At 42.6% G+C, this 19,074-nt stretch overlaps 1 protein-coding gene across 1 annotated transcript in view; it reads left to right on the forward strand.

Moving 5' to 3' along the window:
- LOC138491840 (fetuin-B-like) overlaps positions 1–14,010 on the forward strand; it is an 89,381-nt gene extending 75,371 nt beyond the window's left edge. The window contains exon 7 of the mRNA XM_069618630.1: positions 13,323–14,010. Within this exon, the coding sequence (XP_069474731.1) occupies positions 13,323–13,970 (648 nt within the window). The 3' untranslated portion in view covers positions 13,971–14,010. The remainder of the gene's footprint in view (positions 1–13,322) is intronic.
- The last annotated feature ends 5,064 nt before the right edge of the window (positions 14,011–19,074 follow it).

Consider the following 19,074-nt stretch of genomic DNA (forward strand, 5'->3'; position numbering starts at 1 on the left):
CGAGCCCTTCGCTCATCCGCCTCCAACTCCCTCAGGGTCAGCCGCTTCTCGAAGCAACGAGCTGGGGGTAGATCTCTCTCCGCGGCAGGGGCCTCCCTCTGGAACAGCCTTCCTGCCTCCCTGAAACTCGAGGAGAACCATCTCCGGTTCCGGAAGCACCTCAAAACCTTCCTCTTTGCTTCTGCTTTCTCGCTCCCTCTCCTCTGCTGAACAGCTAATATTCTTCACTGAAACTACACTGATCCTGCAACTGGACCTCTCTAAACGGCCTCGGCCCTGGGCCCAGCCACTCTCCACTTGCACTGATGCCCTGGAACCCCTCTGCACTGCGGGACTGTCTCTGTATCCCTACAGCCCCCCCCCCCTTCCCCAGCACTTGTTCTGCACTTACCTTGCACTTGCCACCAGCTGGCCCTATTTAATTATTACTTTACGCCACTTACCTTGTACTGCACTACCCCCCTCCCCTTCCCCTTGCACTTTTCCCCCTCCCCCACCTCCAACTCCCTCAGGGTCAGCCGCTTCTCGAAGCAACGAGCTGGGGGTAGATCTCTCTCCGCGGCAGGGGCCTCCCTCTGGAACAGCCTTCCTGCCTCCCTGAAACTCGAGGAGAACCATCCCCAGTTCCGGAAGCACCTCAAAACCTTCCTCTTTGCTTCTGCTTTCTCTCTCCCTCTCCTCTGCTGAACAGCTAATATTCTTCACTGAAACTGCACTGATCCTGCAACTGGACCTCTCTAAACGGCCTCGGCCCTGGGCCCAGCCACTCTCCACTTGCACTGATGCCCTGGAACCCCTCTGCACTGCGGGACTGTCTCTGTATCCCTACAGCCCCCCCCTTCCCCAGCACTTGTTCTGCACTTACCTTGCACTTGCCACCAGCTGGCCCTATTTAATTATTACTTTACGCCACTTACCTTGTACTGCACTTCCCCCCTCCCCTTCCCCTTGCACTTTTCCCCCTCCCCCACCCCTGCACTTGCGCGATCTGAATGACACCTGGCCTAGTAGGATCGTTGTCTGTCTCCCCTTGTTCCTCCCCTCCCTGCCTCGTCGCGCCTTGAAACACCTGTGTATAGGCGCGTTACAAATACCATATCATATCATATCATATCAATCGTCTCATTCCGTATTTGCTCTCTCGTGGCAAAGTGATATCTTGAGACTTTTGTTCTCCTTGACAACAAGGTGTTTATCGAGTTTCAAAAGGCTGACTTCAAAAGTACCAAGATCCCCTCTTGCCTCATTGGTAGGCTCTGGGGGATCTTTATCTATTATTGGTCCCTCATGTCCCAAACATTGGTATAGGAGGGAATTCTTCCTGTCAGCAGGGAAGATCCCTCATACACTCATGAATAAACCACAGGGAACCTTCCTTCCAGTCCGCCCACTTTATGGGTGGCTCTCCAGGTGCTTGCAGAAATAAAGGGGGCTCAAGTATATGTTCCATGGTCAACACCAACCCATAAACCAACGTTAGAGTGAAGGCCTGTAACTTGTATTGAGGGATATCTCTGGGCCCACTCTATTGACTCTTGCACAAATATCTGTATGTTATCTTCACTGTGCTTGTATCCTTTGCTGGATAATTGTTCCTTTCTCTGAGTCTGAACACTCTGTGATCATTTAATACAGGGAGCGCACAGTGAACATGAACGTTGGACCGAGAATCCTGTTGCTTGGCAACAATCACTAGTCTTGCTGCTTTCACCGTTCGCAGAGGCGCAAACCCACTGGCTTCGCTACTGCCTCACCAACCCCACAAACCTGCACCCGCCACTGGATGGTGCTGAGGAGAAAGCAGTCCCTTCCCTCCTTCCATGGGACATCGTCACGCCACCAATTCAGTGCTGGTCCCTCATCTGTCTCGGCTTCGCTACTGCCTCAGTAGCACCCCACCAACGTGTGCCAGCCATGACACAATGCGGAAGAGAAAGCGGTACCTTCCTTCCTTTCACGGGTGTCATCACTGTAATGCATCTCGCCCAACTTCTTAAGCCTTTTGAACCACAATATCCTCTGCGTTAACCTTCTATACTCCATTAGAACCTCTCTTCCTTATGATTGCGGTTCACAGTGATGACCTATTCTGCATTAACAATCACCTTGAATATATACACAATTTACACACGTAACACTATCCAAAACTCTAACCATGTTGAGATGAGAACAAAACAACTCTGTGTGACGATTCAGCCTGAAGTGTAATTGTGCTGCTTCTCTGCCCACTCGTAGCCCCTTGTGCTCCCTGGGCTAGGAAACGAAGTGCACTTTACCTAGATTCGTTTTTGCAAAAACACAAGGTTTTTTGCCTTTCCAAGATGGCCACCGCCGCATCTGTGGCTGGATTCAAAACCCTCTGAAGTCCCACTGTCTTCTGATTGGCTGCCCTTGGCCTGATAGCTTATCGGGGAGCACCGGCCAGCGTAAGCCGGCCCCCGACGAAGGCAACCGAAAAAGGCTCCACCTGACTGAGCCTGACCGAGCTTGGATGCGCTCGGGTGCTCCGTTCTTATCTGCGTACCAGCCTCGGCTTGAACAAGGTGAGGTCCCCACCGCCCCCTTGGCTGTTGTTCTCCTAATCGTTACACCTGCCCATTTCCCCCTATATCCCGCAACCCACTGTGTGCCAGCCTGAGCACCTCCCCGCATGTCCTGTCCGCCTCCCACCTCTTGCTCCGGCGTCCCTACCCTCACATTAGGCTCCCTGCAGCCTCCCCCACACATTCACCCGATCGATGTCCGTTACCTAGAGTATTGCACCCTGCACAAAGGCACCACGCCACTTGAGCCCCCTGGAAACCGACGTTGCACCAATACTACAATTGCTGTGAGCAAGACCTCTGCAGCACTGCAACCAGGTCCCAGCCACTGCCCGGTCCACTGCTCCTCCTTTAACTGCTGCGATACAACTTCTGACACACCACCGCATACTGCGAGTGCCCCGCGAATGTACAAATGGACTGTTGCCAAGGCCAGTAACTTGCCCTGCAATCTTGACTAGTCCTATCTGCCCATAAGACTGTGCTAGTGCCTCTTAATGATTGACTGCCATGTGATTGCTTGCCTATCCATATAAATCTGTCTGTAGAACGTGGCTAGCGCCCACAATGATTGCTTGCCTGCCCTCCTCGCCCTAATTTGATCTGCAGCGGCTTGTGTCTCTCATTAATTGTTTGCCTACTTTTGCCAAATCTGTTTGAAGAAACGTGGCTAGTGCCTCCCATTGATTGTTTGACTACTTTTGCCAAATCTGCTTTGAAGAAACGTGGCTAGTGCCTCCCACTGATTGTTGTCTACCACTGCCATTATTTGCTTCACTGATCCTATGACCGACTGTTGGTTCAAACCCTCTCATGGTGGCTTTACTCTAACTATCGCTAACGTAATTTGCAAATGTACTATATTGACACCCTAACTGTTGCCACCTACCATCATTAACTCCTTAGAAAGTGCTCCGCCACTATATTCTAGCATGATCCCTCTAGCCTCTAGCCAGACTGCCTACATCATAGCGTTCATACAAAGCATTACGCTCTACACTGTTATTCCATCCACCCACCCACCCTGACACCTACTATTAACCTAAACAATACTACTACTACTAGACCACTCTTAGACATGAATGACACTAAATTCCCATTACAAGGTAATCCTTGCGCAACTTTAGCTAGGAACGTACGCCTTAGAGCTAGATTAGCCAACATTTATGAGCCTCCCATCAGCTCTATTCCTACCACAATTGGACTAAGGACTATGTTAACTCGGCCTTGCAAAAGAAACATAAACATTAACCTAGTTCGCAACTCTGACCCTAGGCCTATAAATAGCCTAGCCAAGCATAGCAAACCTAAACCGTCACAAGACCACCACACGACAACTACAATCGCCTTGAATCCTCAGATCAAGAAAGCTCTTTATAACTCCAGATCTCTAGTAGCACATGCTACGGAAATTGCCGACCTGATCCAAAGAGAGGACTTAGATTTCCTCGCCATCACCGAGACATGGCTACACCCTGCAGCAGGCCCCATGCTCATGCTAGCAGTCCCAGACGGCTATTCCATACTGAGACAAGACAGACTAAAATCAAGAGGAGGTTGTATCGCTATCATCTACAAATGTAGCCTCTCTATGAGATTAGCCATCCCTATCGATGTCCACTCATGTGAACTTCTATCTGTTAAAGTACCACTCACCAATGCCCAATCCTTTAATATCCACCTGATTTACTGCCCCTGGGCCCTCCCGGAACATTTGAGGATGATATTAACACCATCTTGTCCAGTAACCTTAAAAGCTCTACACAAGTACTTGGGGACCATAATATGGGCTTTAATGACCCATCAGACCAGCTTGCCCTAACTACATACAACACCCTCTTAGAACTAGGCTTCACCCAAAGAAGTAAGGCACCTACCCACAATAAAGGTAGAATACTTGACTAGGTGGCAGACTATAACTGTCAAGCCAATATCCTTTCTATCTGACCACTAGCTTGGACTGACTTATCCCGGCCTTACTCCCTACACTCAACCTGCTCCCAGACAACACGGATCCTGAGATCCTGCTAGAATAATATAACAAAATTATGACCACCTCCTTGGACCCGATCGCCCCCCTCAAACTTAGACCAAGCAAGCCTAAAACTCACTTGAATAAATGGTTTACTCCTTTCCTAAAAAACCTAAGGCAACAAAAAAGAAACTGCGAGGCCGCCTGGAAAAAACTACCCTCAGCAGCCAACAAACTGAAACTCACTAAACTATCCTCCCTCTATGAAAAAGAAATGTGTGTAGCTTAACAAATTTCCTTTGACACGCGCATATCCCAAGCCAAATCTAATATGAAGGAACTATTCACCATTCTCAAAGAAATGGAGACCCCAATAGCACCACCTGACACATACACTAAAGATAAAAAATGGTGCTCAGAGATCCAAAACGCACTAGCCAATAAAATATCCACCGTACAAAACAAAATCTCCAGTAAAAGAGCTTCCTTAAATGACCCTCCCCCATCTAAAATACAGAGTACTACTGCTAATGAATCCACCCGATTCAACTTCATCAAAGTATCTATTCCTGAAGTGGAAAGAATCATCTTGTCCCTGAAACCTTCTAACTGTCAGGGCGATCTCTGCCCCGCATAGCTTATTAAGGATGCAGCCCGAGACCTTTCTCCTTTCATAACAAAGCTCATCAACGCATTCCTTCTCCACTGGCACCATCCCTACCAATCTCAAACAATCCTGGGTACTTCCACTCTTAAAAAACTGTACTCTCGACCCATCCACGGCAACCAACTACAGGCCAATCACAACAGTACCTTTTCTCCTAAAAATTCTGGATAAGGTTGCTTATGTACAAATCCAAAAACACCTGGAAGTACAACACCTACTGGGAGCTAGACAATCAGGCTTCCGTCCTCAACACGGAACGGATACAGCCCTCATCGACCTCAAGACCTAAGTTGACAAGCTTAGAGATAACGGCAAAGCTGCCCTACTTCTCCTCCTAGATCTCTCGGCTGCATTCGACTTAGTCGATCACACTATTCTATGCAACCACCTTAACACAGCTGCACACTTTTCTGATAAAGCAGTTACCTGGATTAGATCCTTCCTAAATGGTAGAACCATGAGGGTTTTCTCGCCTATAGCAGCTGCCGACCCTATACCAATCACCTGTGGCGCGCCTCAGGTTTCTTGTGTCTCGCCTACATTTTACAACATTTTTACCAAGCCTCTTTTCGATGATCTGGATCATCTCGGTATTGCCTACACTAACTATGCAGACAAATACCCAGATCCTCCTCCCGCTTTCAGGGGATTATGAAATGGATTTGGCCTTGGTGAATAGAGTGTACATCATCATCCGGGCATGGATGGCCACGCATGGACTATGCCTGAATGATGATAAAACCAAACTCCTCATCATGGGCACCCCCTCTAGCCTAAAAAAACTAGGACGACTATTCCTCATTTATCATTGATGGTAACAGTATCAAAGTAGGACATGAGGTAAAAACACTAGCCTTTTACCTTGATTCAAACCTTTCATTTGCCAAACAAGTCAACTCTTCAGTGTCCTCCACGCCTTACACGTGCAAACTCATCCGCACAGCTAAGCCATTTCTCTCTGACACTAGTTGCACCATCCTGGGCAGAGTCCTCATCCTGTCTCACCTGGACTATTGCAACGCCCGCTATCTAGGGTCAACCAAAGCCACTAACAGAAAAATCCAAACTTTACAAAACAATGCCCTTATAGCAGCATTAGGCATTTCTAGAAGAGACCACATTTCTGAGAGTAGCCGACAGAATAATTGTCTCCCAACCAATGACAAAATCCTCCTAAAAACTTTGTCACTCACCCACAAATCACTCAACAATGCTGCCCCCATCTACCTGGTCGACAGATTCCACAAACAGATCTCCCTCAGACCATCTAGAACAGTTTACAAAAATCGCCTCTCGAGTCCTAGTTTCAATCGTTCCACAATCGGAAGTAACAACTTCCCTGTGGAAGCAGCCAAACTGTGGAACTCCCTACCTCCCACACTGAGAACTGACAAACCCTACCAAAAGTTCAGGACCAACACTATCCTGTGGCTGAAATCGAATGATCATTAAATGCAGCAAGCAGCCAGGATTCACTGCTGTTAGTAGTCACAACTACCCCTCCTACCAACTGCATACTTGTACTCCACAAACCCCTATACCTGCATATATTGCTGATGTAAGCTGTATGTATCATTTGTATATTTGCTCTTGTACCATCCACCTGTCAATCGGTACCATGTGTATATACCCTATGTATTTAATACCTGTATGTAAATCTTGACTCTGTTGTAACTAAGCTTTGCATATCCATGTAACTGCTGCGCCCTGTTACCTTAGGGTATGTTTTGCGCATTATAAATAATAAAACAAACAAACAAACCAAACAAGCAGAGAACTCAATTCAGCAATTCCAGTGGAAGGATGCATGCAAAATTATAACCTCACAGAACTCAATGGGTCTTCCGGGTCAATTTATAAAACTGCATCAGAAAATAGTTTTCCACCACCCAAAGGGGTAGCATGCAGCCTATTCCCATAGTTCTACTCCACAGCTGGAGGCCAAATAGACCTGAACCTGCAGGCCACATAAAGCCTCTGAAATGCCCAAGTGCTAAACCTGACCTGGGGCTTCCACGGACAACAGCTGGCAAACCTAATGCCCAATACACAAAGGACATAACTATTGGAAGATGGGACTGAGAGAGAGCACATTTTTCACCTATTCCTCCTCCTGGCCGCCCCCCAACCATGATCTTTGTTTTGGCAGTAATAATAGTCAGCATTTTCATCTGACAATGGGAAGGAAGCAAAAGGCACCAAGTCACTTCTGGAGGGATTTTTCAATTATGGCCAACACCAAAGCATTGTCTACAAAATGGAGAACAGGCACAGTGCCCTAATGCCTAATGACAGACAACTAACAAGCAAACTAAAAAGTATTTGGGCCATAACATGTCACTGCCTGACTCCTGCTCTTTATTGGTATCCTATTGGTGAATTCTCCTCACTGGCCATATCTAACTCTAAACACAATTGCCCTTGTGCAATATTTTTAAGAGATGTGCACCTTCGCGTCAGCTATGTGTTATATGACCAATTGTAATGATCAGAATTATTTATATAGATTGGTTGAGTTTGTTAGAGCGGCCCTATCCCAACCTATGTATTTTCTAATATAGCATTAATTTGAATTGTGCTGATATGTTAATTTAGATCGGCAATTGTTTTAACAAGTGGGGTTTCATTTATGATGTGATGTGTATTGTTAATGGAGAAATCTGAATAAACAATTTCAACTCTAACTCTTTAAAGCTCCTTGTTAGTTATTGACCAGCTGCCAGACAATTTTCTTACATCATTTGAGTAATTTACATTAAATATTAAGAGTGATTACATGTCTCTTATAAGAGGGCCAGCCACACTCAACCAAAATGGAAGAGGAAAAATGCATTCACTGCAGCATCTGTTTTAAGGAAGGAAACGTACTACAAACATTACATGAATGGAATTCATTCAACTCAATTATTTTTTATTTATTTACATTTGACATTTTATTGCAAAAGAAATTGGATAACAAATCCATAAACAAGTACAAAGGTACAAAGGTAACATCAAACAAAGTGCATTCCACAATCCCCCAGCTCTCCACCCCCTTACGAAATTATTGACCAACTTGAAGGAATCGTGACCAAACTTCAAACAAATAATTTTATTTTGCCTTCCCCACAGAACCCTCTCCATAAGTGATATTCCTTATAATTCTTGCATCTGTTCTGCCATAGGGGTAGTTTAACCATCTTCCAGCCTCCTAGTATCACATTTTAACAGCCTTTGCGTCTCTGAACACCCAAAACAACAGGTTTCCATCCTGCAAATCCGACCCTAGTAGTGTTTCAAAATATAATTCCACATCTGGTCTTAGCACAGTTTTCATCACTATTGCTATCTTTTCCTATAATGTATTCATGCGACTGCACTCCCAGAGCATGTGTTGAAGCGTCCCTCTCCTTTGCTTACAGCCCCAACACACATCCAAATCACTTAATCCTCTTTCTGCCCTCTTATGGTGAGTCCAAAATACTCTATTTAATTGTTTAATATGCACAACTCTGTCACCCTTGTTAAGTAAAGTTAGTTTAACATTCTGATAATATCCTTCCGGTTGCGCTCCTGAGACCTCTTTACCTAACACCTCTGGCCATTTAGCCAACAGTGCAGGATTACTTGCTTCCATGCTTCGGAGTAGTGAATACACTGTCAAAGCTAGTTGTCCATAACTCTCCATCTACAGTAACATTTCTCCTAGCTCCTTCTCCATTCTCCTCTTATTCTCCAGACATCATACTTTCTTAATTATATTCTTCATGGGTCTATATTGTCCAATCAAACTCCCCTCAATCTCCTTCTTCACGTTTCAAAGGAAATCGATATCCCTTTGTCTATTAACTTGCTTAGCAAACATATACCAGCTAAATGCAAGGTGGGCCAGTATTCTGTCTTTTTATTATTAACCAATCTTGGGTTAAACCAAATCGATGGCTTGTCTTCTGTGTACTGATCCAGACACAACTGGTGTGGCAAATCTTCCCAACATTTTTTGATGAGCTCATGCAACTGAAAGCAATCTTTTCTCTTTCATGTAATAGTAGCCAGAAGAGCCAGTGGTTCCAATGGCCCTAATCTGTTCATTTCAGTTTTTGACCAATCATCAGGTGTGTCTGCCAGGAATGCTAGTATGTGTCGAGCCGTGAAAGCCAAATTGTACAATTGAAGTTAGGAGTTCCAAATCCCCCTCTCTTTGCAGGTAGCTTCACCTTCCACAGTGCCAATCTTGGGGGCTTCCCATCCTAAAGAAACATCTTAATCTCCCTTTTTATCTCACTCTACACCCCTTTTCAAGGTGAAAGTGGGATGATCTCTATGATGGAATTCATTCTCGACATTGACAGTTATTTGAGCGCATTTACATTGCCCCAAAGAGAGAGATTCAATGCTGACAGTCCCCAGCTCACTTTTCAATCTCTGTATTGCATAGAACATGTTCAACTTCATCATCTCACCCAGCCGTTGCGTCTTGATAAATGTTGTTGGGGCGCCAGCAGAAGACATATTGAACAATGTCTTCATTTTTGCATTATCTTGTGATAGATAATGCTTCCGTGTTCGACCAGTTGATTTTGTATCTAGAGACATCTCCATATCTGTTCATCATTTCCATCGGCAGTGAGCCGTCTAAGCCCCGTAACACCAACAACAAATCATCAGCATATACCCAAAGTTTTTGGTTGACGCCACAAAAATGTACTCCTTGGATTCCTTTCTTTTCCGTTACCACTGATGCTAGTGGTTACATCACAAAAAAAAAAAAACAATAACAGCGAGAGAGGACATCCTTGTCTTGTCCCGTGGCTAAGCGTAAAAGAGTGAGAACACACCCCATTCATAATAAGGGTGGCACGGGGGCCTTTGTAGAGTGGTCTGACCCATGTTAGAAAATAGTGAACATATTTCATTTCCTCCATTATCTTAAGCAACAATCTCCATTCGATTCAATCAAACGCCTTCTCCACATCAAATGACAATGCTGCTACAGTTGAATTTTAATCTGTCCTTCTGTCATAGCAAGTTATAACCTTCTTATGTTAATAGTCACATGACAGCTTTTCACAAATCCCACATGATTGGCATCTATAAGTCTCGGTAAGATCCTGTCTTATACACTTTCCTTTGCCAGAATTGTACATTCAGTATTGGCCAGGCTTATTAGTCTATATCCACTTGGTTCTGTTTCTACCTTATCTTTCTTCAAGATTAGTGAAATCATTGCATGTCACAGAGAGGTCGACAGTTGCTCATGTTGAGCTAATGAGTCATAGATCCCATTAAGAGCATAATAGAAAACCTCTGACACTATCTTACAAAAATTAAATACGAAAGCCATCCGGCACATGGGATATCCCTGTATTCATGCAGTTGACTGCCTTAATTAAAACTTCCAGTGACCTTTCTTTATCCAGACTTTCTTTTTCTGTTTGTGCAGTTTAGGAAGATGTATTGTTTTCATAAATTGATGCATATTCTTAACGTCTGCAATTGTCGATGTAATGTGAACCTTCTCATCGAAATTCCCTGAATTCCATATTGGTAATGTCAGGGTTGTATGTGATGCCTCCATCATTTGTCTCAATTGCCCATATGGCCTTTTAATTGTTAAGTACCCTCAGACGGCAAGCCAATAGTCGACTGCATTTTTCACTGTCGTCCTAGGAATCACAGCGCACTCGAAAAAGAGTATATTCTTCTTCCCCTGTTAATCATTTATTACATTCATATTTCTTTGAGACACATTCTCTCTGCCTTTCTTCTATTTTGCATCTATGTTCCTTTCCCAGCCATTTAATTCCTTCTTCGAGTTTTTTTATCTTGCCGCATCTTTTTGACTCAGCTTTGCTGGACAGACCTATTAGGAGTCCTCACATGTCGCATTTGAATGCTTCCCAAACTGTTCTTTCATCCAAATCTTCTGTCCTGTTTATTCTCATGATTGCCTCTGCCCCTGGATAGTTTTTTTCCCTAACATCTTCCTCCAACGATGTAGTGTTCGATTTCCATTATCCTGACTTTTTTATCGTGAAAGCTAATGCAACCAAACATACAACTGGAGCATGATCAGAAATGTGGTTATTCTCTATCCCACTGTTTAAGCAGTTCTGCGCTGCCCCCGACCCTGTGAAGTCAAAACAAAGTCAATTCTTGAGTATATGTCATGCGTTTGAGAATAATAACTATAAATCATACCTGTGGGGTGTTCGAGTCTCGAAGTATCCAACAGTTTTAATTATTTTATTAAACTTCTAAGGGCCCTATGGTCCAGGTTGTCATCTATGCGCTGGTCCCTCCCTCCACCTCTACCTAGCATAGGGTCCAGAATCTCATTAAAATCTCTGCCAAACACAATGTTACCAGATGTGTTGCTCTGCAATATTCAACCCAAGTCATTAAAGAAATGACGTCCATTAACTGAGGGGCCATGTATATATTGCAGACTGTTAGCAATGTTCCTTGAAGCTGTACTACCACAACACTTCCTTCCTTATACGTCTTATATGAAATTTCAACTTCCGGAATGTGCTTTCACAATTATATACCACACGCCTGGATCGAGAGTTATAGGTAGAGGCAAAGACTTGACCCACCAATGTTCTACAGAGTTGTCAGATTCTTTCTTTATCAAATGTGTCTCCTGCAACGTGGCCACATTGCTTCAAGTTCCCTAAAGAGGCCAATAACTTTTTCCTTTTTATGCGATTGTTAAGACCATTTGCATTCCAAGACACACATTTTAAGTAAGTTTTCCCTAAGTCATTTGTATTTTTCATCTTAAAATCATTCATGCTAGCTCGGACTGGTTTTCGATGGAGGTGTCAGGGATATGTACTGCCCCCAGCAATGCCATACCGACACTAACACACAAGTCTGCAAACAAAGCTGAACTAAACTAAAAACTAGTATAATATGATGCAGAAGGCCTAGCTCTCCCTTTGGGTATAGTGCTCTAATGTATTAATGTTAATATCTAGGACTTTCCAAAAACCCATTCTGGCCCCCCCAGTCTCCATATCTTTTCCCAAATATATCCCTTGTTCTCTCTGTGACAGGTGAGGTTGTACCATTATACACTCAGAAATGTGAAGTCTGAAGGAATGTATCCGCCATTTAACCAATCATAAAGTTCTCAATTTGCATAGACATTGCAATGTTCTACGATGCCGAAATAGCCTGGAGCTAGAGGTCTGCATATGTTTAAGAATCAAACATAAACGCAGCTCTCCACTTAATATGCTAATTCTGGGAGGCAATTTCTCCACCCCTGCATGTGCACAGGCTAAGGGTACTGGTGAGAGGCAGATAATTGAAACAGGATGATACAGAGGGCGGGGGGTGACTGGCATTGCGCACATATCTCTGTACACACTGCTTACTGCATTCTTCTGGCTGTATACCCGCAAGCCTGTACACCTTCCCAATATTCCTCTGCATGTCGATGCAGTTCTTCAGCTCTGGTGATTACGGCTTTATGGGTATTTTTCAACATTTTAAATTAGCATTTTAATTTAATGGTGTGTTGCAAGATTGGATTTACAGATACCGATGATAGAATATATAATTGCATGTTCTTATATTTATATTTTTCTATTGAGCTGTACATGGTATGATATTTGTTCTGCAAAGTATAAGATCCAGCGGGAAGACTGAATGAAACTATAAAGATGGATCCATGATATTCAATTATTGTATTTCATATTTATGGTTAAAATAGTAGGCCAGCATAATCAGTTTATGTCTAGAATGCTAATACTGAGTTCATCAGTCATAGGTAATCCTGTGCAACTGAGAGCATTATAAAGAGAAAGAAAAACCATGCACAAATGCGTTCAACAATCGCACACTGTTTTGATCCAGGTAAAGGGTCATCGCTGCCAGATACCAAGAGACCAAAACTTTGATGTAGGACATGAAAGCCATAGGGAGATAATGGCACTGTGACATCATTGTTTGTTTGAAAGTCCCTAAAACAGATGCTAACATGATATGTGTGGCAAGTACTTGAGAAGAAATTCAATTTAGTTATTTTGTAGTGGATTGCAGCTCCATTTACCTTTCCACTAGCAAGTAACATATGTAGAAGAAATGTGAAACAATTCTTTAAGTAAAGCATTTCCTATCACTGACATGATATCTTTTATATTTATTTTAGCCGTATGCATCTCATTCTCATCATCGGGGTCATGGCTGTAGTCGTGGCCACCATAAGCGTGGCAACAAGCATAGCCATAAACGTTGCCATGGAAAAGGGCATGGCCATCATCATCATCATCACCATCACCCCAATGGACACAACCACACCCATTCAGAAGAAGGAAAACACCAACACAAGGAAAAGCATGAGCACAAGCACAGCGGAAGGCAAGGGGAAAGGAAGTGGGAAAAGCATGGCGAGAAGCATAGGGAAAAGCATGGGAAATGGCCTGGTAAAGGGCATGGGCATGGAAATGGAAATGCACCTCCTTCTGGTGAACCACATACCTCGCCCTCCCAAAAACCTCACGAGAGCTCATCAGAGGAGCACATTGGATCAAAGCCTTTCCCCCCACGGCCGGGACGACCAATAAGTTCAGTGCAGTTCGTTAAACTGGCCAATGAGACAGATGTTTTCCCCATTCCAACTATCCCTGATCCATCACCTTCAGAGTTTCCACCAGGATCTCCTCAAGGCCCAGTTGGGCCATTTCATGATCCAGTGCCTCTGCCTTTTCCCAATGTGCCTTCAGGATCACGATCATGCCCAGCAGCACCCAAGCACGATTTACCAGAGGTTGCCGCCCTATTGCCAGTGCCTAAGTGAATGATAACCACCAAATAAAGTATGATATTGATTAACACGATATTGAAACAATCTGATACTCTTACTATTTGAAGCATTTCTGATATAATGGGTGTAAAAAAATGTAAAGTTTGCCAGCCTTCTTTAATCTGTGTACATTATATTTTCCACACTGATCCCTTCCCCCCAAGAATAAATGTCCATTAAACCTCTGGCAAATGCTGCAAAGAGACTGTCCAGCGACTAGAGGTAATCCATCATTGGTAATATTTGATCAGAGACAATCTACCTTCATAGATCGGCTGGGGACTTGGAAAGATATAATATACAAAGCTCATTCAAGCAAGATGTTCTATTCAGTACCTGCCAATGTCAGCAAATATGCAGCACGTAGAATTGAGCCTGAAACGTCACATTACTAGGTGGCAATATAAAATTCTGTTATTATACATAAATAAAACAATGTTTTTACTAAAGAGTTAAAAGTAATCTAACAAAAAGTAAGTATACAAAGTGGGAATAACAGCATTAAGGTACAAACACTCACTGTATACCACTACAAATTCAACCATGAAAGTCGAACTATAAACACAAATCTTAACATTCATTTCAACTATGGTATTGATGTAACCTGCCTTATACCTGGAGCATGTTAAGGTTCAAGTTGTAGTGGTATGAAGGGTGCGTTTATATGGTTCCATGTTCTTTCATCATCAGGCTTTCTAACGCCTGCTGTTTCAACGTGGAAAGAACAACGATAACGTTCAACATTTCTTTTTTTTTAGCGGGGGTTTCCACCCCCCCCAAACCACCTTCGCCCACCCCCTTTTAACTATTCTCGATGCCCCTAACTCCTTGCCTGCCCTTGCCACCCCTCAAAATCAATTTGATTAAATGTTTTGTTATTCTTTCCACGTTTAGAAGCCTGGTGTTAGAAAGCTTGGTGATAAAAACATCATACGTTAACAACCATGCTTGGACACAGCCACCCTTTGGATATTCCAGCAGAAGCTGTTCCCAGTGCAAGTGTGCTTGGACACAGACATTGGTGGCCACATACATTTTGTATATGAAGCAGTGAATTGATTCTGAGCATGTGTAATGTACATTTTCTATATGTGCATGGACATTCTGTTAATAGAAATTGTACATTGATTCTCAGCATGTGTAATGTACATGTTATAAATGTAAGTGGCATAGGAACATGTGTCATAAGAGCATCTGTCATTCCATACATGTAGGCAATTTAAAACTAACATTGAATTCAGCCTTGACTTTAATGTACATTGTCAGGAAATGTAAAGTGAAACCCATATGCCTCTTTGTACAGTTCGTATTGTCTGTACATTTTCTATAGAAGCTGTTCCCAGAGCAACTGTTCTTGGACATGGACACACTTTGGATATTCCTACAGAAGCTGTTCCCAGAACATTGGACAAATACAATATGTATAGAAGCAGTACACTGATTCTGAAAGTGTGTAATGTACATATTCTACATGTACATGTACATTAGTTTTAGAAGCTGTACATTGATTCTCAGCATGTGTAATGTACATATTCTATACGTGCATGAACATTGTGTATAGACCCTGTTCCCAAAGCATGTAGTTTGTATGAAACATACAGATTCTTTACATCTTCTGAAAACGTACATGAAAGTCAGCAGTCAGTACCTGACTTTGATGGAGATTTTCATGAGATGTAAATTGCATAATGTACAAACTGTGAAACTCATACTCCTCTTTATACAGTTTGTGTGAAAGATGCACATTAATTCTGCACATGCATGATATATAGATACATCTTAAAACTTTAATATCTCAAAATTGGCCAGCTCGATTTTTTTTAAGTGCATCAATTTATGATAATATCTAGGTGCATGCCAAACAGTCTTGAAAATCCAAGAGGAACATTTTTAGATAGTGCAGCCAAAAAATATTTGTTTTCCCTATGAGAAAACCCAATGTTAAAAGCGGTTCAAAAAGTGATCACACCAACATTTTTCTTAAAACACGAGCCATCCAGAATATTTCATTTACGGGTTCAAGAGATATTGAGAAAATGTATTACTCCATAGACAATTTATTTTAACATTAACTATGTTATGCGCTAGTGCAACAGCAATATGCATATGTTAGTTTAGATGAAATGTGAAAATTATATGTGTAATAACATTTAATTCATTTGCCTGATATTTTGCAAACGCAATCTCCCAGGCACCCCAAAAGTGGAAATAATGCAGGGATTGCTACCTAAAATAACCTAAAAAGTGTAGGAGGGTGGTATTAGGGGGAGTTTATGATTGGGGCATTACCTGAGAAAACTTTCATCTGTGGATTGAAATTGAAAAGAAATTCTGTGTGCTACAGAAGCACAAGTGTTGCTAATGCATGTTTATATTATTTTTTTTTGATTGGGCATGTGTTTCACATGATTTAACAATGATTAGCTCAATTTATTTGAAGATCCTGATTCTCAATGCAATCTAAGATCTCAATTCTTACTGAGGGGCACATCAGCACTGAAGATTTCGATCTTCATATAAGACCCGTGTATATTTATACAAACATAAAACAGTCATTGGTGATTTTAAGGATCAAGGGAACATGTAAGAAGCATTAAAGGGAGGTAGGGGTTGAGTCACTTTGGAATTTGATACAGCAAGGAGAGGGGAAAAATACACTATTTTTTCAAACAGCTATAGTCTCATTGCAATCTAAGATCTTGACTGAAAAGAGTAAATACTTCACAAATATTAAATTATATCATGTGGCAAGAACAATGTATGCTATTTTGGGGTAGAGAAGTATTTTGGGTGAATTTGAACAAAGAATGAAAATCTCGATTTTGTTTTGGCAGTCAGCACAGAAGAACTTGATTCTTATAAAAAATAAAATACTTGATAAACGCCATATGGCGTAGCATAAGAACACATATTGATAGCAAAGGATAAGACATCAGTTATGATATCAGGAGGAAGAAAGGTAGAATTGCAGGTGGTGGCAGGTATAGCAAAGCAAAACATTTGAAACGCTTTGAAAACACTAGTTAAGGAACAGTTAAGGTGAATAAGTTCAGTGCAACAAAACCCTTGTAATTCAGTGAAAAACGTTAGTTGAAGTCACAATAAGGTGTTTGTTCGATGCACCAAATCCCCTAAAATTCAGCAGTTGTTGGAAGTTACAACAACTTAACTATGAGACAGTCCCCAAGCACACTGACAACATCAAAAATGATATCATAGATTACATAACATATTACATAACTTAAGACATCTTAGATGCTATCAGTGATGATGTAATATTAGAAATCAGTTAGAACAACACTGATTACCTCCTTAATTACTTAACTAGTAACTACCAGACATTATGGCACATATTTGACTGTATTTGAAGATTTAGAGTGTGTTCCTGCTCCGATGCAATATACCCTGTCATTTCTGAAGGTCCAAAAACATTTTCAAGCATTGCAAATAATGGTGGGATAACTACAGAAAGTTGGTATTGTACAATTTCAGAAGCAATACAGTGGCGGTCTGCAACCAATGCATCTTCAGAGTTTTACATTACAACCTTTAATAGCCCACCCAGCATGGGTAACAATAAGGATTTATGGGATTCATAGTCCAAAACATGAAGCAAACGGAAGGTTTCAAACCACGGCACTAAAGAGATTCCAACTTCTGTCTGTTCAGTACATTAGTTCCTATAGTCCTGATAACCCTCTGTTCTGCTTCATCATCAACAAGACAGTCACCTTGAAGTCCCCAAGTTACTGTCAAGAGTCAGACCGGAGAGCACAGGGCAAAAGCTATATTTCACAATATGCACTGCAGATTAGGGTAGATTCCTGAGGCAATGCTAGTATATAACAGAAACAGGGCACATACCAAGCTGATCTGAGTTGAGACATGTATTTACAGGAACTGCAGGAGCTGGCTGTAAGCAAAGACACGCGAATATGCTGGGCAACATGGATTGATCAGAATAAAGGGTGTTCTGGGATATGACAAGGGGTCTCTATGGATTAAGGAAAGCCATTGGGATCGGTACCAGCAGATTACTCTTAACTGTCATACAGCAGTGTCATGAGTTAGGCATGTCGAAGAAACTGTTCAGCTCAGTGTAAGGGTAATGCTCGAGACCATATACAGAGGCATGTAAGGCTCCAACGGACAAGGCAAAATTAACATAAGTCTTTCCCTTATCGGATCTGAATGGAGACCAACACAGGGATCACACTGTAAATGGAATACAGATGGAAAACCGTGTTGAAAGAAGTAACCAGGTACAGGACAGGATAGAGAAACAAAGTACAAAGCAGAGACTAGAATATCAGAATATACAGTGCAAAGGACTCGGACAATATAGGTAACTGCCAACACAGCGAATATGAGGGGTTCAGGAAACTCAGAGTACTTATGAACAGGCACTAGAACTATGGACTGAAGTCTGGTAATATCGCAGGCAAGGATCAAACTGGAAAACATCAAGAGACTGGAATTGCAGAGAGAAAGAGACAAAAGCTAGGCAGAAAGAGGACATGTCTGTGAAGCAGAAATGCTTACAGAAAACAGTGTTTACAGAAAGGCAGAAAAGATAATGGTGGAGAACTATGTTTTTAATGGCAAAACAGGACAAGGTTTCAGAAGTTAAAAGCTGGAAATCAAGGAAAGGGTTCAAAAACAGGCAGACTGCAAAAGCACACTGGAAAGTTGCTACAAAGCAGCAACAAGAAACAAGATTCAAAATCCAAAATCAGGATATTCAGAAAAGGGTCAAAAACACAAACTCCCAGCGGAAGCTGTCACAGGTTTCCCCCTTTCTCACCTGTTTACGTTGCCTGATGACTTCTTTAAGAGGAGTCTTCTTTCGTAAGGTTTGGGTCTTATACAAGCCCGCTCGGCCTTCCTCGGCTTCCAGTGTTTGTTCAGCTTCGATGTCCGGGATCAAGGGAAACTCCAGGAGACTCAAGAAAGGGATAAGAAGCACGTGGAGGCGGTGCAAGGATTCTGGGAAGGCTGGATAAGGAGGAGGAAAGGTAGATTGGAAGAAGGGTTTCCTGGAATGAGGAAACAACAGAATAGTACAGGGAAGAGTACGGAGCACACGTCTGGTCACAGC

This window comes from Ambystoma mexicanum, chromosome 10, assembly GCF_040938575.1.
Source record: "Ambystoma mexicanum isolate Mex_15411 chromosome 10, UKY_AmexF1_1, whole genome shotgun sequence".
Taxonomy (NCBI): Eukaryota; Metazoa; Chordata; class Amphibia; order Caudata; family Ambystomatidae; genus Ambystoma; species Ambystoma mexicanum.